The following is a 24961-nucleotide window of genomic DNA, read 5'->3' on the forward strand; positions in this document are numbered from 1 at the left end:
GCCGACCGGGGAGCGACCCTCGCTGAGCGCCTCTTCCCGCAGGCCGCTGGCCTATCTGGGCCGGAACATTTCGACCCGAGGACCGTTGCAGCTGCGGGGCTAGCGGGCTCGGAAAGCCCTTCCTCTCTGGAGCGGAAGCGGAGAAGCTGGGGCGCGCACTCCCTGAGCTAGGGTAGCCGGGGTGACCCGAGGCCACGGAAAGGGGCCCGCAGGGAGAAACGCGCCGGCGCTCGCGTGACCTCCTGCCATTAGAGCACTTTCGCAGGAGCCGGAGCGAAAGGGACCAGTTTAGTTAGCAGTTCACCTTCACGTTGTATTCTCGATTCGTACCGAGTAGGCACTTGGTAAATGCTAAGTGAATGTTGTAATAGCATTCGTTAGCGATGCCTTTTACTTGTGTATGGTAAAAACCTGCAGCTGTAGAAAGCCTTCCTTTGCCAAGCACTGATCCCAGCATTTTACATCTGGTAACTAAATCTATTGTCTCAATAACCTTTGAGGTAGGTACTTAAGGGCCACAGTCCGTTATCTGAGCCCTTTGGCCCAGGTGTGTCTTTGCAGGATTTTTTCAAATTTTAGAAAACTAAGAGGCTGTGAGAATAAAAAGCTTCTATTCAAATTCAAGAAAGAAAGTGGCAGACAGGCAATTCTTTGTCCCCTTATCCCAAACTAAATAAATATGAAATCCAGAATGCCAGAAACCAGCCCCAATCAGCAACAGCTGTGCATTGGTAAAAACCTATGTTAAGTTCTTTGCCTTGTTCGTGGAGACCGTTCTGCCGGAAGGTTCTCCGTTGCTTGGCAAGTAATCAAATCAACCTAAAAAAAAAATATTGCCAAAGGTGGTATGTGCTAAAAAATAAAATACATACCGTATTCGCTTCACGAATTTGCATTTCATCCCTGTGCAGGGGTCATTCCAGTTTGGTATATGTGCTGCCCAAGCAAGCACAATTAAACCAACTGTTTCAGTTAGTATTTGAGAGTTGGTCTCTTTCCCCCACCGGCATAATATGTGACACCCTCCAGAGAGTCTGGGGGAACACGCTGAAATCAAACATGCAGTAAAACTGCTTATTCATACTAAGTAAAGTGAATACAGAATGTGGACTATAAATAGTCTCAGGTCAAAATTTGCTACCAAATGAATTTACCCCCAAAATTTTGGTTTTCACAGCTTTTTGGATTTCAGAATTGCGAGGTTGTTAATCTATCCTGTATCTCCATATAATGGATGAAGCCGAGGTACAGATGGGTCAAGTAACTTGCCCTGACTGAGTAGCTAGAAAGTGGTGGTGTCTGGGTTTAACTCAAGGAAGCTGGTTCTGGAGTCCTATGTTATTAACAGAAATACTATAATGCTTCCAATTTATCACCATTTTATCTTATTTAGATCTCACAACAACCTTATAATAGTTTGGGCCGGGCGTGGTGGCTCACACCTGTAATCCAATCGCTTTGGAGGCCAAGGCAGGCGGATCACCTGAAGTCAGGAGTTCAAGACCAGCCTGACCAACATGGTGAAACCCCATCTTTATATCTAAAAAAAAAAAAAAAAAAAAAAAAAAAAACTTATACTAGTTTGAACTATATGAAATTCTCAAAATTTGACCGTTTATTTATTTATTTATTTGAGACAGGGTCTCGCTCTGTCACAGAAGCTGGAGTGCAGTGGCGTAATCTGTGCTCACTGTAGCCTCAACCTCCCAGGCTCAAGCAATCCTCCCACCTCAACCTCTTGAATACCTGGAACCACAGGTCTGCAATACCATGCCTATTTTTTTTTCTATTTTGAGGAGTCGGGTGGAGTACAGTGACACGGTCTTGGTTTACTGCAATCTCCACCTTTCGGGTTCAAGCAGTTCTGCTTCAGCCTCCCTAGTAGCTGGGATTACAGGGGCCCACCACCATGCCCAGCTAATTTTGTATTTTTAGTAGAGACGGGGTTTCACCATGTTGGCCAGGCTGGTCTCGAACTCCTGACTTCAAGTGATCCACCTGCCTAAGCCTCCCAAAGTGCTGGAATTACAGGTGTGAGCCACTGTGCCTGGTGCTCTGCTAATTTTTTAAAAATTTTGTATAGAGACAAAGTTTCACTGTTTCTTAAGCTGGACCTTTTTTGGGGGGACAGGATCTCTGTCTCCCAGACTGGAGTACAGTGGTGCAGTCTCGACTCACAACAACCGTTGCCTCCCAGGCTCAAGCAAATCTCCTTTCTCAGCCTCCTGAATAGCCAAGATTACAGGTGTGCACCCCTACTAACCAGCTAATTTTTGTATCTCTAATAGAGACAGGATTTCACCATGTTGGCCAGGCTGGTGTCAAACTCCTGACCTCAAATGATCCACCTGCCTCAGCCTCCCAGCGTGCTGGGATTACAAGTGTGAGCCACTGCACCCAGCGATGATGGACCTTTTTTGTAGTACAAATATTAATATTTAATTCCTTTAGTTCAACTAATATAATGTTATTCTTTCTTTTTTTTTTGAGATGGAGTTTCACTCTTGTTACCCAGGCTCGAGTGCAGTGGCTTTATCTCGGCTCACTGCAACCTCTGCCTCCCGGGTTCAAGCAGTTCTCCTGCTTCAGCCTCCCCAGTAGCTGGGACTACAGGCATGCGCCACCACGACGCCCAGCTAAATTTTTGTATTTTTAGTAGAGACAGGGATTCACCATGTTGACCAAGATGGTCTCAATCTCTTGACCTCATAATCCACCCGCCTAGGCCTCCCAAAGTGCTGGGATTATAGGCATGAGCCACTGTGCCCAACGTTTTTGTTTTTGTTTTTGTTTTTGTTTTTTTCAGATGAAGTCTCAATCTGTCATCCAAGCTGGGGTGCAATGGCTCCACCTCCCAGGTTAAAGCGCTTCTGTCTCTCAGTCTCCCGAGTAGCTGGGATTACAGGCATGTGCCTCCACACCCGGCTAATTTTTTTTTTTTTTTTTGAGACGGAGTTTCACTCTTGTTACCCAGGCTGGAGTGCAATGGCGCAATCTCGGCTCACCACAACCTCCGCCTCCTGGGTTCAGGCAATTCTCCTGCCTCAGCCTCCTGAGTAGTTGGGATTACAGGCACACACCACCATGCCCAGCTAATTTTTTGTATTTTTAGTAGAGACAGGGTTTCACTATGTTGACCAGGATGGTCTCGATCTCTTGACCTCGTGATCTACCCACCTCGGCCTCCCAAAGTGCTGGGATTACAGGCTTGAGCCACCGTGCCCGGCCAATTTTTGTATTTTTAGTAGAGAACAGGATTTCTCCATGTTGGTCAGGCTGGTTTCAAACTCCCAGCCTCAAGTGATCTGCCCACCTCAGCCTCCCAAAGTGATAAGATTACAGGCATGAGCCACCTCGCCTGGCCTTGACTTTATTCTTTTACAGGAAGGAAATGGAGGTTCAGTGGGGATGTGCCAGTTCTAAGAGGTTAAGAGCCTGTGCTTTGCGTTAGACCTTTGATCCTAGCTGGCCAAGCAGATAACTTGGAGCAATTTTATTAATACTTGTCTGAACTTGTTTCCTGGTCTTTAGTGAGGACAACAGTGCCTGTGGGCCAAATTTTGGAGGCTACAGTTTGATGCCTCCCACAAAGTTCGCTAAGAGTTAGACAAGAAGACACATATATTATGTGAGGACCACTCAGACCCCCAGAACCGGCATGAATGTTACTTGGAACTGAAGACATTTGAGAGCCAACAGATGCAGAAAGATGCCTTTTCAAAGTCTCCCATATGTGACTAACAGCAGAAATTTCTGGGAGGGAAGCTGCCATAAATCTTCTCTCAAGGGGAGTTTTAGTGACCAGAAAAAAAGACAAAGACCTCTTGCACCTGCAAAAACAAACATTCTTATCTCCCATTTGTTCCCCTAGAAACCTATTTGTTCTTCCCATAGAAGCCTTTTTGCTAAAACAAACATTCTTAGCTCCCATTTGTTTCCCTAAAGATCGATTTGTTCTTCTCACAGACCTGTCCTTTTCTCCTATTAAATGGTATATATAAAGTAGATTTAGAGGTTCAAGGAAAAAAAAAGTTGTATAAATGGCAATTAATAGCCTCCTAGAGTAACATTTTTTTCCTGTGAACTCCTGCATGCATATCTGAATAAAAGTCTGTCTTTTGTTTGTTTGAGACAGTGTCTCACTCTGTTGTTCAGGCTGATCCTCCCATCTCAGCCTCCCAAGCAGCGAAGACTGCAGGTGTTCATCCTCACACCCTGATAATTTTATTTTCTTCAGAGTCTCGGTCTTGCTATGTTGCCCAGGCTGGTCTCCAACTCTTGGGCTCAAGCCCTTCTCTCTACTTGGCCTCTCAAAGTGCTAGGATTACAGGTGTGAGCCACTGTGCCTGGCCCTAATCTATCTTTAATCTGCAATGCCCAACCAACACATACATTCCATGACTATATATATATATATTTTGAAAATGGCGTAAAAATATTTTTCTTTTACATGTATTATTTCTTTCACATGGCTGCTAAATTACACTTAGTAAACTGTGTAACAATCGATGTTGTTTTGGCCTAGGAGATGTGATGGAAAAGTACTAAGGTAGTAAATATTCTAAGTGTTTGGGAACCTCTGACCTAGTGGTTAAGAGCTCTGTATTCAAAGTTTGTGTTCACATCCCAGCTGAGCTGCTTACTAAGCTGCATGAACTTGCTGAGCAAGTTATATAGCCTGTGCCTCAGTTTCTAAATCTGTAAAATAAGGATGATATTAACACTACTTCTTCATGGGATTGAGTAAAAGGGCATTATGAAGCCCTCAACCCAGTGCCTGGCACACCATAAACATTCAACAAATTGGACAGTTATACCAAGAAATCACCAACAGGACAGGCACAATGGCTCACACTTATAATCCCAACACTTTGGGAGGCCAAGACAGAAGGATCACTTGAGGCCAGAGGTTTAAGACCAGCCTAGGCAACATAGTGAGATCCCCGCATCTCTACAAAAAAATTTTTTAAAAATTAGCCAGGAGTGGTGACACATGCCTGTAGTCCCAGCTACTCTCCACTTGGGAGGCTGAAAAGGCAGGAAGGTTGCTTGTTCCCAGGAGCTTGAGGTTGTAGTGAGGTATGATCAGAGCACTGCAATCCTACTTTGAGACCCGTCTCAACACACACACACACACACACACCAGGAGAAGAAAGAAAACAAGTATTCTCCAGAAGAATTCAGTGTCCTGTGTTCCCCTCTCTGCCTATCCAAGGAAGAGGCTGACCCAACAATCTATGTCTTTGTCTTGGGCCTTGGGAGATAAAGTCAAGGATGAAGACAGAAGGGTCGTGTTTTGTGAGGGTTCTGTCCTAGCCCAAGCAGCTCACAATCACCAGGGACAAGGCTGTAGTCTGCCAAAGTCAGGGTTTGTTTTGCTAGTTGCAAGGGAGGATCGTCCACAGCAGAGGAACCATGGGGCATCTCACCAAACTAAAAAAGGGAAACAATTGTTATATGCTTTGGGGGAGGGTAGAATTTAGGATAAATTTACCTGAAACAGTGTTTGTTTTTTGTTTTTGAGACGGAGTCTTGCTCTGTCACCAGGCTAGAATGCAGTGGTTCAATCTTGGCTCACTGCAACCTCTGCCTCCTGGGTTCAAGCGATTCTTCCACCTCAGACTCCCGAGTAGCTGGGACCACAGGTGTGTGCCACCATGCCTGGCTAATTTTTTTTGTATTTTTAGTAGAGACAGGGTTTCACCGTGTTGGCCAGGATGGTTTTGATCTCTTGACCTCGTGATCTGCCCACCTCAGTCTCCCAAAGTGCTGGAATTACAAGCGTGAGCCACGGTGCCCGCCCCTGAAACAGTGTTTTGAAAGCTCAAATCTAGCTGCATGTAAAGACAATGCTAGACTACAAAGTGCACCCAAGGTCCCATTTCCTTGGAAACAACAAAGTTAAGATAGATGTGGAGTGATATCCACAAATCCCATATATCTAAAGTTATACACCTGGGTTGTAAATCAAAGCTGTTTTTATGTCAAAGTAAGATGCTCCAGGCATAAGCGGGATGTTTCATTTTTGCTCATATAATTTCAAACAGCAAGGCCAGGAGAGGTGGTTTATGTCTGTAATCTCAACACTGGGAGACTAGGGTGGGAGGATCACTTAAGCCCAGGAGTTCAAGATCAGCCTAGGCAGCATGGTTATTTCTCTTATTTATTTTTAATTAATTAATTAATTTTTTTTTAGAGACAGGATTCCACCATGTTGGTCAGGCTTGTCTCGAACCCCTGACCTTGTGATCCACCCGCCTCAGCCTCCCAAACTGCTGGGATTACAGGTGTGAGCCACCATGCCCAGCTTATTTCTCTACCAAAAAAAAATTAAAAATAAACCAGCTGGGCATGGTGATGTGCACCTGTAATCTCAACACTGGGAAGCCAAGGTGGGAGGATTGCTTAAGCCCAGGAGTTCAAGACCAGCCTAGGCAGCATTATTTCTCTACAGAAAATAAAAATAAACCAGTTGGGCATGGTCATGTACGCTAGTAGTCTCAACTACTGGCGAGGCTGTGGAAGAATCACTTGAACCTGGGAGATCGAGGCTGCAGTGAACTGTGATTGCACCATGGCATTCCAGCCTGGGTGACAGACTGAGACCCTGTCTCTAAATAAATAATCAGAATAATTTCAGCCAGCAAAGTTTCTGAAAGCCTATGACTTTGGAGAACAAGATTTCTGAGATTGCCAAGAGTTAAAAAAAAAATAGTATTCCTTATGCTACTTTGGGGAGGCAGTTTATCCTTGGGAGAGATTGGGTTTCCTGTTTAACTTTGTAGCTGGCTTTATCTTTGTTTATCCCAGCCAGATGAATGGCAGAGTATGCTTCAAATTTCTCATTCCTTGCTTATTTTAACTTTCTCAATTCTCAGGAAAAAGAAGGGGACAAACTTTGTGGAAATCAGGTGGAAAGAAATAGCACTTGCAGTCTGACTTTGGGGCAGCAAGGGGACAGAAATCAAACCCTCTTGTATGGTGGAAGCTGTGGGAGACTGGCCGGGGAGACAGGCCCAGTGTCTACTTGGAGAGAGGGAAGATGGGCCTGAGGGGTTCCATAGTCTGGAGGCACTCCCCTCACGGACCTCCAGCTATCTTCTCTGAAATGTGGCTAACATCCTTTATTATTTTTATTTTTTGAGCCACGGTTTGGCTCTGTCACCAGTGGTGCAAACATAGCTCATTGTAGCCTCAACTCCTGGACTCAAGCAGTCCTGCTTCAGCCTCTTGAGTAGCGGGGACTACAGGCACGCCACCACGATGCCTGGCTAATTTTTTAAACTTTTATATGAGATAGGGTCTCCCTATGTTGCCCAACCTGGTCTCAAACTCCTGAGCTCAAGCGATCCTCCCACCTCAGCCTCCCAAAATGCTGGGATTACAGACATGAGCCACGTTGACTAACTGGCTGGAAACTTCCATTATTGTCTCAGACCACAAATGGCCCTGGGGGATAGAGAGATGGGGAGGGCTCGCACCAGCATTTCTTTAGCTCTGCAAAGCCATCCTGGTGGAATTGCTAGGTACTTTTCCAATATGGTCTCAGCCTCTGATCTCCAAAGTGTGGCTCTAGTGTTGCTTCCCAACTGGCCATTCCTGCCCCCTGCCTTCATTGTTCTGGCATCAGCCCCACTCTGAGGCCACGCAGATGTGTTCTCAATTCTGGCAACCTCAGGTACAGCTTGGGCATCCTGGGTAAATTTTTTGTACTTGAGCCTTGGTCTCCTAATCTGATAAATAGGGATTCACTAATATTTGCTTACATGGGGGTATTGGGAGGATGGAACGAGATGAGGTGAAAACTGCTGCCAGCCATCTAATGTATGTCCTATAAATATAACTCCTTCCCTTCCCCTTAGGATGCTTTTGCCCTCTTTGCCATTTCACAGTTAGCCAAAATATGATGGAACTGGATAAGCCCTGTGGGGACCTACTCGGAATCCCTGATTTGGTGTATAAAGATTATTTTAAGCTGAAGACATTTGAGATTCAACAGATGCAGAAAGAAGCCTTCTCAGGGCTTCCTAAATCTGACTAAAAGAAGAACTTTTCGGAGGCTCAAGCCTGTAATCCCAACACTTTGGGAGGCTGAGGCTGGTGGATCACAAGGTCAAGAGATTGAGACTATCCTGGTCAACATGGTGAAACCCCGTCTCTACTAAAAATACAAAAAATTAGCTGGGCATGGTGGCGCATGCCTGTAATTCCAGCTACTCAGGAGGCTGAGGCAAGAGAATTGCCTGAACCCAGGAGGTGGAGGTTGTGGTGAGCCGAGATCGCACCATTGCACTCCAGCCTGGGTAACAAGAGTGAAACTCCATCTCAAAAAAAAAAAAAAAAGAAGAACTGGTTTTTTTTGAGACACGGTCTTGCTGTCATCCAGGCTAGAGTGGAGTGGCACAATCATTGCTCATTGCAGCCTCGACCTCCTAGGCTCAAGCCATCCTCTCACCTCAGCACCCCACCCCCACTGCCACTAACCAGAAATACAGGCACAGGCTAATTTTTGTTTGTTTGTTTATTTAAGACAGAGTCTCACTCCATCACCCAGGCTGGAGTGCAGTGGTGCGATCTTGGCTCACTGCAACCTCTGTCCCCCAGGTTCAAACAATTCTGCCTCAGCCTCCCAAGTAGCTGGGATTACAGGGACCCACCACCATGCCTGGCTCATTTTTGGTATTTTTAGTAGAGATGGAATTTTTCCATGTTGGTCAGGCTAGTCTCAAACTTCTGGCCTCAAGTGATCCACCTGCCTTGGCCTCCCAAAGTGCTGAGATTACAGATGTGATCCACCATGTCCAGCCAAGTACAGGCTAATTTTTATAAGAAAAGCAGAAACCTTTGAGAAATGAAGACAGCTATATAGTCCTCTTCCAGAAGCTACCAGGAAAGAGACCAAGGGTAAACCTACTTCAAATTCCCTCTCTAGAGGCGTTTCACAGCTATGAAGATATAATAGAAAGACCATGAGCCCCTGCATAAGCAAGCGTTATCACAAACTTTATCTCCAGCTTGTTTTCCTAAAAACTCATTTGTGTTTCATAAAGAAACCTATTCATTCTTCCCACAGGAGCCTTTTCTTGCCCCTTCCACTTCCCCTACTACAGTACATAAGCCCCAAATTTTAACCAGCCCTTTGAGCTCTGCATCATTGAGCACTCCTGTGCATATGAGCATTGCATGCATAAACAAATTTGCAAATCTGTCTTTTGTCAGTCCAATTTGCAGATATATAGTACTTGAACTTAAAGAGTATGGAGGAAAAGTTTTTCCCCAACATCCCTTATCCTCAGGGCCGACTCCTTCAATATAAGGAGAAAATGACAAGTTAAGCAGCTAAGTGAGGGAGGGAGAAATTCAGAGTTTGAATGGGGGGACCAACACTTACTAGTTATGTGACCTTGAACAACTTACTTAACCTGTCTGTGCTTAAAAGAGGCACATCTATGACATTGGGCAAATAATCATGTGTGAATTAAATTACTTAATGCCCATAGAGTGCTTAGAGATGCTGGACATAGGGTAAGCACTGTGTAATCACTATTTTTATCATTAAAGGGTGCTTGTCTGAAAAAAAGATGCTTGCCTGAGAACACTTAGTTAATGAAGATTAGAACTGAAATGAAGCTGGGCACAGTGACTCATGCCTGTAATCCCAGCACTTTGGGAGGCTGAGGTGGGTGGATCACCTGAGGTCAGGAGTTCAAGACCAGCCTGGCCATGATGGTGAAACCCCATCTCTATTAAAAAAATACAAACGTTGGCTGGGCGAGGTGGCTCACGCCTGTAATCCCAGCACCTTAGGAGGCCGAGGCGGGCAGATCACAAGGTCAGGAGGTCAAGACCATCCTGGCCAACATGGTGAAGCCATCTCTTTAAAAAAAAAAAAAAAAAAAAAAAAAATACAAACATTAGCTGGGTGTGGTGGTGCATGCCTGTAATCCCAGCTACTTGGGAGGCTGAGGCACAAGAATTGCTGGAAACCCAGAGGCAGAGGTTGCAGTGAGCCAAGATCATACCACTGCATTCCAACCTGGGTAGACAGAGCAAGACTCTGTCTCAAAAAAAAAAAAAAAAAAAAAAAACCTGAAATGAACACACTTTCTTGTTCTTGTGTTAAATAACACTAGGACCAAACAAACAAAAATAAATTTTTTCCTGGCTGCTTGCTCCAGGAAAGATCTGCTTCTGAAAGAGAAGATTGTAAACTAAACAGTTTACCTATCAAGACTAACAGCTTGCTCATCAAGACATTTTCAAGCCCCTTTTCTTGCTTGACAATGGATTGGTGATTTCTCCACCAATCCATTGTCATGAATTCTGCCCCACCCACTTAGTTTCCTTCTTTGCAAGACCCAACCTCAAATGGCATAGAGGAAGAAGGTAGTTCCAGACCCCTAGATCCAACTGCCTGGTTATCTCTGTGACATCTCAAACTTAACATATTTTAAGCTGAACTTTATAGGGTCCAGCCCTACAGGGTTCTGTTAGCCCCTCCCTGCTGGTGCGGAGAGAAGAAACTGTAGAAATAAGACACAAGACACAGAGATAGAGAAAAGAGAGTTTGGGCCGGGGGATCCACTGCCAACCAAAGAGTGGAGTCCGGCAGTTGCCCCGAATGCCTGGACACTCTCACTTTTATTGCGTTGCAAATCTGGGGGCAGGGTGGGTAGGGCAAGGGTAGGGCGTGGCCTTGGTGGTCAGTGACTGGGGGCAGGGTAAAATGTGTGGCCAAGACTTTCAGGTGGCCAAGATGAGGTAAGGAGCAAAATGGGTCAGCCCTTTTTCTTTTTTCTTTTTTTTTTTTGAGACGGAGTTTCGCTCTTGTTACCCAGGCTGGAGTGCAAAGGCGCAATCTCAGCTCACCGCAACCTCCGCCTCCTGGGTTCAGGCAATTCTCCTGCCTCAGCCTCCTGAGTAGCTGGGATTACAGGCACACGCCACCATGCCCAGCTAATTTTTTGTATTTTTAGTAAAGACGGGGTTTCACCATGTTGACCAGGATAGTCTCAATTTCTTGACCTCATGATCCACCCGCCTCGGCCTCCCAAAGTGCTGGGATTACAGGCGTGAGCCACAGCGCCTGGCCTGTCAGCACTTTTTCATACTTGTCGCAAAGACATTAAAATTTACGTTACTTTTACTGATTAATTCTTACAAGAAAAAAGGAACCAGGTGCAGAAGAATTGAGGTTGACATGGAACTTGACCACTGACACACAACTTCACATAGAAACAATTAAGCCCCTGGATGTCTGCAGGCCCACCTCACAGCGTCAGGCCTACTGCAAGAGCTTGGAGAAACGTTTTTCTCCTTCCTAGGAGTTAGGAGATGTCTCGGCCATTTTGGACATCTCCTTCCCTAGCTGACTAAACAGCGGGAGCTTTCCCAGCGCTGGCGCTGCCGCACAGCCAAGGTGCCCTCCAGCAGCCCTTATGCTGGCGTGACAGAGGGCTTAAAGCAACTTGCCTTAGAGTCATTCATTTCACAATGTTGCCCTAGGTTCACACTTGCTACCTGAGAGGCATTAGTAAAAGAATTAAGATCTCCTTTCTGCCTGCAGATACCTCAGAAGAAGCATCATTAAAGTCTCTTTTCTCCCTGCGATCATGTCTAAGTCAGTCTCCTAAAGAGCCGTAACAGCTGAGGAAGCTCTTCATTGGAGGGTTGAGTTTTGAAACAACCAATGAGAGCCTGAGGAGCCATTTTGAGCAATGGGGAACACTCCCAGACTGTGTGGTAATGAGAGATCCAAACACCGAGCTCTCCAGGGGCTTTGGGTTTGTCAGGTATGCAACTGTGGAGGAGGTGGATACAGCCATGAATGCAAGGCCACACAAAGTGGATGGAACGGTTGTGGAACTGAAGAGAGCTGTCTCAAGAGAAGATTCTCAAAGACCCCGTGCCCACTTAACTGTGAAAAAAATATTTGTTGGTGGCATTAAAGAAGACACTGAAGAACATCACGTAAGAGATTATTTTGAACAGTATGGAAAAATTGAAGTGATTGAAATTACGACGGACAGAGGCAGTGGCAAGAAAAGGGGCTTTGCCTTGGTAACCTTTGATGACCATGACTCCGTGGATAAGATTGTCATTCAGAAATGCCATATGGTGAATGGCCACAACTGTGAAGTTAGGAAAGCCCTGTCAAAGCAAGAGATGGCTAGTGCTTCATCAGCCAAAAAGGTTGAAGTGGTTCTGGAAAATTTGGTGGTGGTCATGGAGGTGGTTTCAGTGGGAATGACAACTTTGGTCGTGGAGGAAACTTCAGTGTTCATAGTAGCTTTGGTGGCAGCCATGGTGGTGGTGGATATGGTGGCAGTGGGGATGGCCATAATGGATTTGGTAATGATGGTGGTTATGGAGGAGGTGGCCCTGGTTACTCCAGAGGAAACAGAGGATATGGAAGTGGTAGACAGGGTTATGGAAACCAGGGCAGTGGCTATGGCGGGAGTGGCAGCTATGACAGCTATAACAATGGAGGCAGAGGTGGCTTTGGCGGTGGTAGTGGAGGCAATTTTGGAGGTGGTGGAAGCTACAATGATTTTGGCAGTTACAACAATCAGTCTTCAAATTTTGGACCCACGAAGGGAGGAAACTTTGGAGGCAGAAGCTGTGGCCCCTATGGTGGTGGCGGCCAATACTTTGCCAAATCATGAAACCAAGGTGGCTATGGCGGTTCCAGTAGCAGCAGTAGCTATGGCAGTGGCAGAAGATTTTAATTAGGAAACAAAGCTTAGCAGGAGAGGAGAGCCAGAGAAGTGCCAGGGAAGCTACAGGTTACAACAGATTTGTGAACTCAGCCAAGCACAGTGGTGACAGGGTCTAGCTGCTACAAAGAAGACACAATTTAGACAAATACTCCTGTGTATGGGCAAAAAACTTGAGGACTGTATTTGTGACTAATTGTATAACAGGTTATTTTAGTTTCTGTTCTGTGGAAAGTGTAAAGCATTCCAACAAAGGGTGTTAATGTAGATTTTTTTCTTTTTCTTTTTTTTGCACTCATGCTGTTGATTGCTAAATGTAATAGTCTGATCATGATGCTGAATAAATGTCTTTTTTTTAAAAAAAAAGAATTAAGATCACCTGTGAATAATAACTACTATGGTTATATGTTATATTTCTAGTTACTTTCTTTTCCATTATTTATATGGAAATAGGCTGAGGCTTTTGGCTCCTGCCTCAGCACTTATGGGGTCTTCTCCCTACAGAACTTTTTTTTTTTTTTTTTTTTTTTGAGACAGGGTCTCATCTTTGTATTCAGGTTGGAGTGCATTGGCCAAATCTCAGTGCATTGCAACCTTCTCCTCCCAGGCTCAAGCAATCCTCCTACCACAACCTCCCAAGAAGTTTGGACCACAGCTGCATCCCACCACTCCTGGCTAGTTTCTGTATAGACAGGGTTTCATCAGGTTGCCCAGGCTGGTCTTGAACTCCTGGGCTCAAGCCATCCACCCACCTAGGCCTCCCAAAGTGCTGGGATTACAGGTATAAGCCATTGAACCCGACCTTAAGATGAACTCTTAGGCCAGGCACGGTGGCTCACGCCTGTAATCCCAGCACTTTGGGAGGCTAAGGTGGGTGGATCACCTGAGGTCAGGACTTCGAGACCACTCTGGCCAACATGGTGAAACCCCGTCTTTAAAAAAAAAAAAAGATGAACTCTTGATCTCCCCTCCTCTAATCTGTCCTCCACCATCTTCTCCATCTTGGGGAGTGACACACCTCTATTCATCCAGTTGCTCAAGCCAGAGACCAAGTAGTCAGACTCCCTTGCCCTTCACATACAAAGCCTCAGCAACATCAGGCAGTCCCACCTCCACACATAGAACAAAACTCTCTCTTCTCTTCTCCCTATTACTCAGAATTCTCCTAACACGGCTCCCTGCTTTTGCTATCATCTTCCTAACATTCATTCATTTTCTTTTCTTTTCTTTTTCTGAGATGGAGTCTTGCTCTGTGGCTCAGGCTGGAGTGCAGTGGCACAATCTCAGCTCACTGCAACCTCTGCCTCCTGGGTTCAAGTGATTTTCCTGCCTCAGCCTCCCTAGTAGCTGGGGTTACAAGCACTGGCTGAGTAGCTGGGACTACAGGCGCATGCCATCATGCTCAGCTAATTTTTTTTATTTTTAGTAGAGTGAAGTTAGTAGTGACATGTTGGCCAGTATAGTCTTGATGTTCTGACCTCGTGATCCACCCACCCTGGCCTCCCAAAGTGCTGGGATTACAGGCATGAGTCAATGCGTCCAGCTTTCTTTTTCTTTGAGACTGAGTTTTGCTCTTATTGCCCAAGAGCAACTGGAGTGCAATGGCGAGATCTTGGCTCACTACAATTTCTGCCTCCAGGGTTCAAGCAATTCTCCTGCCTCAGCCTCCCATGTAGCTGGAATTATATTTTTGTATTTTTAGTAGACATGGGGTTTCACCATATTGGTCAGCCTGGTCTTGAACTCCTGACCTCAAGTGATCCACTGCCTTGGCCTCCCCAAGTGCTGGGATTACAGGTGTGAGCCACCGCATCCAGCTCTTTTTTTAATCTTTAAATTTTTTTAGAGATGGGGTCACACTCTGTTGCCCAGGGCTGGTGCAATCATAGCTCATTATAGCCTCAAACTCCTGGACTCAAGCATTCCTCCTGTCTTAGCCTCCAAAGTAGTGGCACTATAGGTACATGCCACTATGCCTGGCTAATTTTAAAATTCTTTGTAGAAGCAGAGTCTCACTGTGTTACCCAGGCTGGTCTTAAACTCCTGGGCTCAGGTGATCCTCTGACCTTGGCCTCCCAAAGTGCTGGGATTACAGATGTGAGCCACCATGCCTGGCCTTCATCCATTTTCTGTACAACAGCCAAAGCACACATCAAACAGTATCACTCCCCTCTCCCATTAGAACTTCCCACCCATCACATGAGGAATATAATACAAACGTTTCACTGCTGGTCCCTGTTAATTCTCCAATCTTATTTTATGCCTTCACTTTCCTGGTTCATGGTACTCTGGCCAGGCTCAGAGCCTCTTTCCCATCTCAGAGCCTCTGCACTGGTGTTGCCCTCTGTCCAGTGCTCCCTGTCCCTGACTTTACATTGCTAGACCCTTCTCATCCTTCATGTCTTCTGCAACCTAAGGTCTCACTTGTTACTCCCCCCCGCTTTTTTTTTTTTTTTTTGAGACACAATCTCAGTCTGTCGACCAGGCTGAAGTGCAGTGGCACAATCTTGGCTCACTGCAGCCTCTGCCTTTGGGTTCAAGGGATTCTCCTGCCTCAGCTTCCCTAGTAGCTGGGATTATAGGCCCCCACCACTATGCCTGGCTGATTTTTGTATTTGTAGTAGAGATGGGGTTTCACCATGTTGGCCAGGCCAGTCTCAAACTCCTGACCTCATGAGATCTGCCACCTTGGCCTCCCAAAGTGCTGGGATTACAGGTGTGAGCCACTGTGCCTGGCCTCACTTGTTACTCTCATCTGTGTACCAATCACACTTTTTTCTTCATGGACCAACTTTCTAATTTTACTTATTTATTTATGTATTTCTCTTCTCCATTGCACTTCGGGCTTTAAAGGCTTCTTTACCACTGTACACTTAACACTCAAGAACAATGTCTGTGTATATTCAGCCCTTATGGCAAGCAGATTGCCTTAATGGCCCCCAATTCAATGGCCTTTTCCTGTAATTTTGTAAGCCCCTCCCACTTTGTCTCTGGCTCACCATGTGACTGGCTATGGCCAATAAGATGTTAGCAGAGGTTTGAAAAGCACATGTGAGCTTCCTCTTACCTTCCCATACAACTGGGCTTGTTCTTTCTTGGCCTCCTGCCACTGCCATGAGAATACAGCCCACTAGTCTGCTGGCAAGATGAGGGATGGGAGAGGAATGTGGAGGAGATCTGAATCAGCCTAGCAGAGCACATCCAGAGCAGCTGACCCTCAGATGTATGAAGGAGCCCAACCAAGATCAGCAGTCTGACCTGCAGCTGAGACACATAAATAAGAAATCTGACAGCCAGGTGTGGTGGCTCACACCTGTAATCTTAGCACTTTGTTTTTTTAATTTTAATTTTTTTATAAAGATGGGGTTTCACCATGATGGCCAGGCTGGTCTTGAATTCCTGACCTCAGGTGATCCACCCACCTTGTTCCCAAATGCTAGGATTACAGGTGTGAGCCACCACACCTGGCAAATCTTAGACTTTGGCAGGCTGAGTCGGGAGGATCACTTGAGGCCAGGAGTTCAAGATCAGCCTGGCCAACATGGCAAAACCCTGTCTCTACTGAAAAATACAAAAATTATGAGAATTGCTTGAATCTGGGAGGTAGGGGTTGCAGTGAGCCAAGATTATACCACTGCACTCCAGCCTGGGTTGCAGAGTGAGACTCTGTCAAAAAACAAAAAACAAAAAAAAAACAATTAGCCAGGTATGGTGGCAGGCACCTGTAGATCCATCTACTGGGGAGGCTGAGGAGCAAGAATTGCTTGAGCCTGAGAGGCGGAGGTTGCAGTAAGCTGAGACCTCGCCACTGTACTCCAGCCTGGGTGACAGAGCAAGACTCTGTCTCAAAACACACACACACACACACACACACACATAAAAACAAAAACAAAAACAAAAAACCTGAGACCAGAAAAACCATAAGGCCAACCTACAGAATTATGCACAACAATAAATGTTTCTATTTTAGGTCACTATGTCTTAGTTCGTTTTATACTACTGTGACAGAATACCACAGACTAGGTAATTTATAAAGAGCTAAAATGTATCTCTCACAGTTCTGGAGGCTGGTAAGTTCCAGATCAAGGCAACAGCAGCTTTTTTTTCTTTTTCTTTTGGCAGCAGTAGCTTTATTGTCTTAAGGTCCAGTCTCTGCTTCTGAGATGGCGCCTAGAATCCACAGTGGAGGAACACTGTCCTCACATAGAGGAATGTGGAAGAGCAAAAATAGATGAATTCCCTCTGTCAAGCCCTTTTAAATTCAATCATTATTAATCCATCCAGGAGCGCCGAGCACTCAGAGCCTAAACACCTTCCAAAAAGCCCAACACCATTGTGGGGAAAGTGGATATGGCAGGGCAGAAGGGAGGTAAGCAGCCCAGGGACCATGTGCGAGGCCTTCAGAGTTCTACAGGGCCCTGGGCCATACACAGAGATGGCAGAGTGAGCTCTGGCCAAGCTGGCATGGCCAGTAAGGCATCCAGCACCAAGTACACAGACAAAGAGTGTGAAAAGCTGGCTGATGGAGGAGGACCCTGGGAAGACTGCCTATATGTCCCACAGGATTCTGGCCTTGGCAGTTCTCAGAGGAAAGGGCCAGCAGGTGGGTTTCCTTAGAGCCTGGGTTGGGAAGTGGGACATGCCTCTTTGGCACTCTCTGTGCTGTGTGACTATTTTTGGTTTTGATTTGAGACAGAATCTCAGTTTGTCACCCAGGCTGGAATGCAGTGGTGCAATCTTGGCTCACTGCAACCTCTGCCTCCCAGGTTCAAGTGATTCTCCTGCCTCAGCCTCCTGAGTAGCTGGAATTACAGGCACCCACCACCATGCTGAGCTAATTTTCGTATTTTTTATAGAGATGGAATTTTGCCATGTTGCCCAAACTGGTCTTAAACTCCTGAGCTTATGCAGTCTGCCCACCTCAGCCTCCCAAAGTGCCAAGATTACAGGCATGAGCCACCAGGCCTGGCCCTGTGTTACTGTTTATGTCCACCCCTTTCTCCTCAACAGCCTTAAGAAAACAGGGCCCATGTGGACCATGTTTGCAACTGTCTGGGCTCAGAACATGACACCCCAAACAAAGTATGGCACCTTGGCATGCAGAGTATTTTGAGCCTAAGGAGACTGAGAGGGCTGCAGAAGCAAGAAGTTCTCTCTGAACTTCTCCTACCCTCCTTTCTCCCATTCCCCTTTCTCTCTTGAAGTGGGTCAGAGAAATTAGAGCTCCTCTTCCTGGAAACAAACCATAAAAACTAGCAAGGTCACTCTCTGACCTCCTCCCTTCTCCCCTGAAGATCTTCTTGTGACAGGTGTTCTACCCCATACCCCGAGAGCAGGAGTATCATACAGAGACACGAAAGAATTGGAACCAACAAGCCTAGCTGAGCCCCTCCTAATCTTATTACTTTAAGGTCACACCCCCTTTTGTCTAATCATATTTCTATGTGACTATTCATCAAATCTTGGCATAAAAATACACAGATTTCCCTGGTCTTTGTTTTTGTTTTTGTTTTGAGACAGAGTCTTGTTCTATCACCCAGGCTGGAGTGCAGTGCAGTGGTGTGATCTCAGCTCTCCGCAACCTCCGCCTCCAGGGTTCAAGGGATTCTCCCACCTCAGCCTCCCGAGTCGCTGGGATTATAGATGTCCACCACCACACCTAGCTAATTTTGTATTTTTAGTAGAGACAAGGTTTCACTGTTTTGGTCAGGTTGGTCTCAAATTCCTGACCTCAAGTGATCCGCCTGCCTGGGCCTCCCAAAGTGCTGGAATTATAGGCGTGAGCCCCCACTTCTGGACTTCCCTGGCCTTGGGCCTTCATTCCAAAGGTTCCCATGTCACTAAAACTTTGGTTAAATAAATTTATGGGCCAGGTGTGGTAGCTCACACCTATAATTCCAACACCCTGGGAGTCCGAGGTGGGTGAATCGCCTGAAGTCAGGAGCTCAAGACCAGCCTGACCAACATGGTGAAATCCCATCTCTACTAAAAATACAAAAATTAGTGGGGCATGGTGGCACACACCTGTAGTCCTAGCTACTCAGGAGGTTGAGGCAGGAGAATCGCTTGAACCCAGGAGGCAGAGGTTGCGGTAAGGAGAGATAGTGCCATTGCACTCCAGTCTGGGTGACAGAGTGAGACTTCGTCCCAAAACAAAAAACAAAAACAAATAAATTTATGATGCTTTTCTCTCGTTAATGTCTTTTGTTATAGGCATGAATCTCGCAATGGGTGAGGCAAAGATACTTTTTCTCCTCTACACAACCTTGACACCTTATAGAACTTGAAATATCCTGGGGCACAGGAGGGCCCAGTGAAAATCTGGGGAAGGAATGTGTCCCACATCATACATGTGGACCCTGTACGATCAACCTGATAGACTGAGAGGCAGTTTCACATCAGTCCTCCACCCCAGAAAGGGACTCGCCCTGGCTGGTTTTAATAATGAGCTCCCTCTTGATGCTGCCCTTAAGTGTTTTGTTTTTTGTTTTTTGTTTTTTTTTTTTAAATTTTGTTATGTTTTTGTCTTTTTTTTTTTTTTTTTTTTTTTTGGAGACAGAGTCTTGCTCTGTTGCCCAGGCTGGAGTGCAATGGCACCATCTTGGCTCACTGCAACCTCTACCTCCCGGGTTCAAATGATTCTCTTGCCTCAGCCTCCCAGGTAGCTGGGACTACAGGTGCATGCCACCACATCTGGCTAATTTTTGTATTTTTAGTACAGACAGCGTTTTCCTATGTTGACCAGGCTGGTCTCAAACTCCTTACCTTGTGATTGAACCACCTCTGCCTCCCAAAATGCTGGGATTACAGGCGTGAGCCACCGTGCCCGGACGTTTATTCTTTCTTGTTATATTCATTCATTTATTCGCCTGTTTAGAAACAGGATCCTAGGCCGGGCGTGGTGGCTCAAGCCTGTAATCCCAGCACTTTGGGAAGCCGAGGGGGGTGGATCACGAGGTCACGAGATCGAGACTATCCTGGTCAACATGGTGAAACCCCGTCTCTACTAAAAATACAAAAAATTAGCTGGCCATGGTGGCGTGTGCCTGTAATCCCAGCTACTCAGGAGGCTGAAGCAGGAGAATCGCCTGAACCCAGGAGGCGGAGGTTTTGGTGAGCCGAGATCGCGTCATTGCACTCCAGCCTGGGTAACAAGAGCGAAACTCCGTCTCAAAAAAAGAAAAAGAAAGAAAGAAACAGGATCCAGGATCCTGCTGTTTTGCCTAGGCTGGAGTGTAGTGGTTGTTCACAGGCCTGATCACAGCGCTCAGCAAGTCCTGGGGTCAAGCGATTCCCCCGCCCTTCCCACTCCCTCCGGTGTGGCTGGGACTACAGGCGCGCGACACTGCAACGGCTTGCCCTTAGTTTTGATTTGACTTCCCTCACTTTGGAAGTGAGCAGAGGGGCCAGGGAGGGTGGCGGGCGGCGGGGAGGTAGGTTGAGGAAGGGCAGGTATCAGCAGTTTGCTCCATCCGGCCTTGAAAATTCAGGGGCTCGAGGATCTGCTTTTTGCAAATCAGCCACCTGGGGGAGACAGAGTAGCTGACCCTTGGCGGGGAGCAGATCAGAGCCCCCAGTCCAGCCGACTGGTTTGAAAAATCTATCCCAGTGGCTCTTAACTTGGCCCGTCCTCCCAGCTTCTTTCTCTACAGTGCCTGCCGGAGGCAGACCTCTGCTCTCAGTAGAGGTAAGAACAAAGAACAGGTGTCTGCCGCAGAGGCCCTGTCCCCCACTGCTTGGGCTGTGCTGGCTGCGGGTGCAGGGTGCCATGTGGCCACCAGAGAGCACCCTTTGCCAGACACGGGAAAAAGCTCTCGCACCTGGGCTGCCCCTCTTTCATCTTCCCACTGTCCCTAGGCTCCCGGGTCTGGCCCGGGGTTCTCCAGTTCAGTGGCCAGCACCCCCACATCCTTTCCCCTGATCCCAAAGGCAAGCACCACGCGAGGTCAGAGAGGGAGTATTGAGAAGAGACATGCATTTAAATTTGAATTTCAGATAAATAAATAGTACTTTTTTTTCTAGGCCATCTTTTGTGGAAAGGCATACCTTTTTTTTAAGCATATGCCCAGCGCAATAATTTTGCTAAATCTGGCAACCCTATTTTGGAATAGGACCCTTACATTGGGATTCCAGTCTCACTTTTGTTTATTATTTATTTATTATAAAGATGGGGTTTCACCATTTTGGTCAGGCTGGTCTTGAACTCCCAACCTCAGGTGATCCATCTGCCTTGGCCCCCGAAGTGCTTGGATTACAGGCGTGAGCCACCATGCCTGGCCTCCAGCCTCACTTTTGATGAAAATTCTCTACTTGACCAAGCTCTCTAATCAGGCACTTCTGAGCTTTTTTCCAACTAGGCTTGACTTTTGGTCTTCTGTGTTATCTCTGCAGCCTCAAATTCCTAGGCTCAAGGGATCCTCCCACCTCAGCCTCCCAAGTAGGCAGAACCAAGGTGCACATTACTACACCCAGCTAGTGTAAAAAATAATTTTTTTTTTTTTTTTTTGGTGGAGCTGGGAGTCTCAGCCCAAGCTGGTTTTGAACTCCTGGCCTCAAATGATCCTCCCACTTTGGCCATGGTGTCTCACTTGCATTATCCAATTTTTACAAGAATCCTAAGTCAGTTGAGCAAGAACTCCCCACTCTTGATATCTGGTCACTTTTTTTTTTTTTTTTGAGACAAAGTTTCCCTTCTGTTGCCGAGGCTGGAGTACAATGGCACAATCTCTCGGCTCACTGCAACCTCTGCCTCTCAGGTTCAAGTGATTCTCCTGCCTCAGCCTCCTCAGTAGCTATGATTATAGGTGTGGGCCACCACACGTGGCTAATTTTTTTTTTTTTGAGATGGAGTTTTTATTCTTGTTGCCCAGGCTGGAGTGCAATGGTGCAATCTCAGCTTGCCACAACCTCCACCTCCCAGGTTCAAGCTGTTCTCCTGCTTCAGCCTTCCCGAATAGCGGGGATTATAGGCATGTGCCACCATGCCTGGCTAATTTTTTATATTTTTAGTAGAGACAGGGTTTCTCCATGTTGGTCAGGCTGGTCTCGAACTCCTGACCTCAGGTAATCTGCCTGCCTCAGCCTCCAAAGTGCTGAGATTACAGGACTGAGCTACCGTGCCTAACCTAATTTTTTTGTATTTTTAGTAGAGACAGGGTTTCACCATGTTGGCCAGGCTGGTCTTGAACTCCTGACCTCAGGTGATCTGCCTGCCTCAGCCTCTCAAAGCACTGGGATTACAGGTGTGGGCCACCGTGCTGGCCCTGATCACTTTTATTTAAGGAAGTAAATTCTTTTAAATTTTCACTCCCAGAGAGACTCTAAAATAAGACAAGCAATCATGCCATAACTACCTGCTTTGAGCTATGCATTCGTCTCTTGATGAATGGCTTGCTATTGCCATAAGTAGCTATAAAAAAATTAGCCTAATAATGCTACCCTGGGAATTGCTACCCATGGCCTATAGCTTAACAACCTATAGCCAATCACTAATCAATGCTATTTCTGTCAACCAATGAGAATTCCTGACAAACAACTTTTTGTTTGTTTGTTTGTTTTGAGATGGAGGCTCTCTCTGTTGCCCAGGCTGGAGTGCAATGGCGCAATCTTGGCTCACTGCAACCTCCACCTCCTGGGTTCAAGCCATTCTCCTGCCTCAGACTCCCCAGTAGCTGGGACTATAGGATTACGCCACCACGCCCAGCTAATTTTTGTATTTTTAGTAGAGACAAGGTTTCAGGATGGTCTCCATCTCTTCACCTCATGATCTTCCTTGGCCTCCCAAAGTGTTGGGATTACAGGTGTGAGCCACCACACCCAGTCAATAAACAACTTTGCATCAGCCTGCTCCCTAGCCCTTTAAAAACCTGCTTGTAACAAAGGCCAAACCAAGCTCACATCCAGGGGTTACTTGGGTCTGAGTCTTCCAGGCAGCTGTCCTCAGTTTGGCTCAAGTAAACTCTTTATATTTTGTGACTCAGCCTCTTCCTTTTAGATTGACAATATCTAACCAGGTTCTTCATTCTCCACCACACTCCAGGTAATGTCTGATCACCCTTCCTACCTTCAACAAGAATCCTGTCAGGTCAGTTTCATCAGGATATCCCCTTCCCCCATGTTTCCTCTTAGTAATTTCCATGCACACACCCACCTCTGCCCCTTGGCTGCTCCCTGGCTATATACTCCTACTTGCCCATGCTGTGTTTGGAGTTGAGCTCAATCTCCCAATCTCTCCCCACCTGTAGCAACCCATTGCAATGGTTTCTGTAGCCATCTTCATAGGCTCACCTTTAATAAAGCTTGCCTAACTATCTTCAATGAGTGCCATGAAGCATTTTTCCTTTAACATGTTTACTAACTGAGTGGCAGGAGTGGTCATCTTCTTTTCTGAGCCTCAGCTCAGAAATGGGTGAAGATACTTTTTGAAACTGCCTTTGCAAAATTATGGCTGAGACAGTGAAAGAGATCTAACTTAACTGACCCTATCTTGCTTCTAACCTCCAAGCTCTCCTTATTCATTCTTGGGTCTAGGCCGAACTAACTTTGGGAGAAACGTAGTTATAGTTTAAACAAAGACTACAGCCTGGCCACCATGATGAAACCCCATCTCTACTAAAATTACAAAAAAATTAGCTGGGCATGGTGGCATGTGCCTGTAGTCCCAGCTACTCGGGAGGCTGAGGCACGAGAAGTGCTTGAACCCAGGCGGTGGAGGAGGTTGCAGTGAGCCAAGATTGCGCCATTGCACTCCAGACTGGGTGAGTGAGACTCCATCTCAGAAACAAACAAAAAACAAAGGCGGTAACAGCTCTTTTCCAAAGCAGACTTTCTCATTCCTGGGGACTGGATTGCCTTTGTAGGGCTAACATTAACCACAAGATTAGAAATTATGGTTTAGGAGTCATGCAGCTGGAGGTATAAAATTCCGACCCTCCCTAAACTGCTCCTGAGATCAGTGCTTGGGATATTTTGCAGACCCTGCACTTGATGGATCAGCTGGCCCCACCCAGATCAATAAACTGGCTCATCTGACCTTGCGGCATCCACCCAGGAACTTACCAAGCACAAGAAGACAGTTTTGATGTGATTCACCTCTGATCAATCAGCACTTCTGGTTCACTGGCTTCCCCCGACCCACCAAGTTATCCTTAAAAACTCTGCTCCCCTCAGTGCTTGGGTAATAATAAAACTCCAGTCTCCCGCACCCACTCTGAATAAACTACTCTTTCTCATTGCAGTTCCCCTGTCTTGATGAATTAGCTCTGTCCACGCCTGGGCAAGGTGAAGCCCTTGAGTGGTTACACTTCCACAAGGTAGCCAGAAGTCTATTGTGCTCAGATGAAGGCTCAACAAACCTTAGCTGGTTTTCTCTTCATTTATTAGAAGCTACTGGTTCTTGACTTTTTTTTTCCTTGCTCTTTGCAGTGGTGTGATCTCTGTTCACTGCAACCTCTGCCTCCTGGGTTCAAGCGATTCTCCTGCCTCAGTCTCCCCCGTAGCTAGAACCACAGGCACACACCACTGTGCCTGGCTAATTTTTTGTATTTTAGTAGAGACGGGGTTTTGCCATGTTGGCCAGACTTGTTTCAAACTTCTGACCTCAAGTGATCTGCCGGCCTCGGACTCCCAAAGCGCTGGGATTACAGGTGTGAGCCACCGCGCCCAGCCTGGTTCTCCACTTCAGAGATGCAATCTCTTCTAGAACCAAAGCTGACCATGAATAGGAGACTGGGAGACTGAAGTCCAATCCCCACAGAACTGGGAGAGGCAAGGCAGGAGGCTGACCGAGGGAGTGAGTGCACACCTACACTGGCTTCCCCAACGGGCATGTAGTCTGTATGAACATCACTCTACTCTTCCACTGTGTTTATCAATGCGACTTTACTATTATAGGAAACTCTTGGCAAGAAGGATGAAAGTTGCAAATGACTTTATTCATTCCAGGAACTTTCTGAAAGACTCCTTAAAATCTAAATGCACCCCCCTCTCCCGGGACATTTGGCGACATCTGAGGTTGTCAGACTGGGATGGTGCTGGTGGTGCTACCCACATCTACTGAGTAGAGGCCAGGGATGCTGTTAAATACCCCGCAATGCACAGGAGAGCACCCCTCGCCCCACGAAGGATTATTTAGCCCCAAATGTCAAAAGGGCTGATATGGAAAAGTCCTGATTTACATGAACATCAAAGTGTTTGATTATTCACGTTTGTTTTTTTGAGAAGAAGTCTCACTCTGTTGCCCAGGT

The 24961-nt window shown here is 46.4% G+C and overlaps 1 protein-coding gene and 1 long non-coding RNA gene across 2 annotated transcripts; both read left to right on the forward strand.

Moving 5' to 3' along the window:
* The first annotated feature begins 11009 nt into the window (after window positions 1-11009).
* Window positions 11010-13033, forward strand: LOC103787980 (uncharacterized). Its single transcript, XM_054244397.2, has one exon. It carries the CDS (start codon window positions 11746-11748, stop codon window positions 12730-12732), a length of 987 nt encoding a protein of 328 aa, XP_054100372.1. The 5' UTR covers window positions 11010-11745; the 3' UTR covers window positions 12733-13033.
* A 7046-nt stretch (window positions 13034-20079) lies between these two features.
* On the forward strand, window positions 20080-24011 carry LOC128929521 (uncharacterized). The gene is made up of 3 exons (XR_008476144.2): window positions 20080-20403; window positions 22756-22800; window positions 23691-24011. It is a non-coding gene; the product is annotated as an uncharacterized LOC128929521 (long non-coding RNA).
* Window positions 24012-24961: the final 950 nt, after the last annotated feature.

Source organism: Callithrix jacchus, chromosome 14 (assembly GCF_049354715.1).
Source record: "Callithrix jacchus isolate 240 chromosome 14, calJac240_pri, whole genome shotgun sequence".
NCBI classification, from domain to species: Eukaryota; Metazoa; Chordata; class Mammalia; order Primates; family Cebidae; genus Callithrix; species Callithrix jacchus.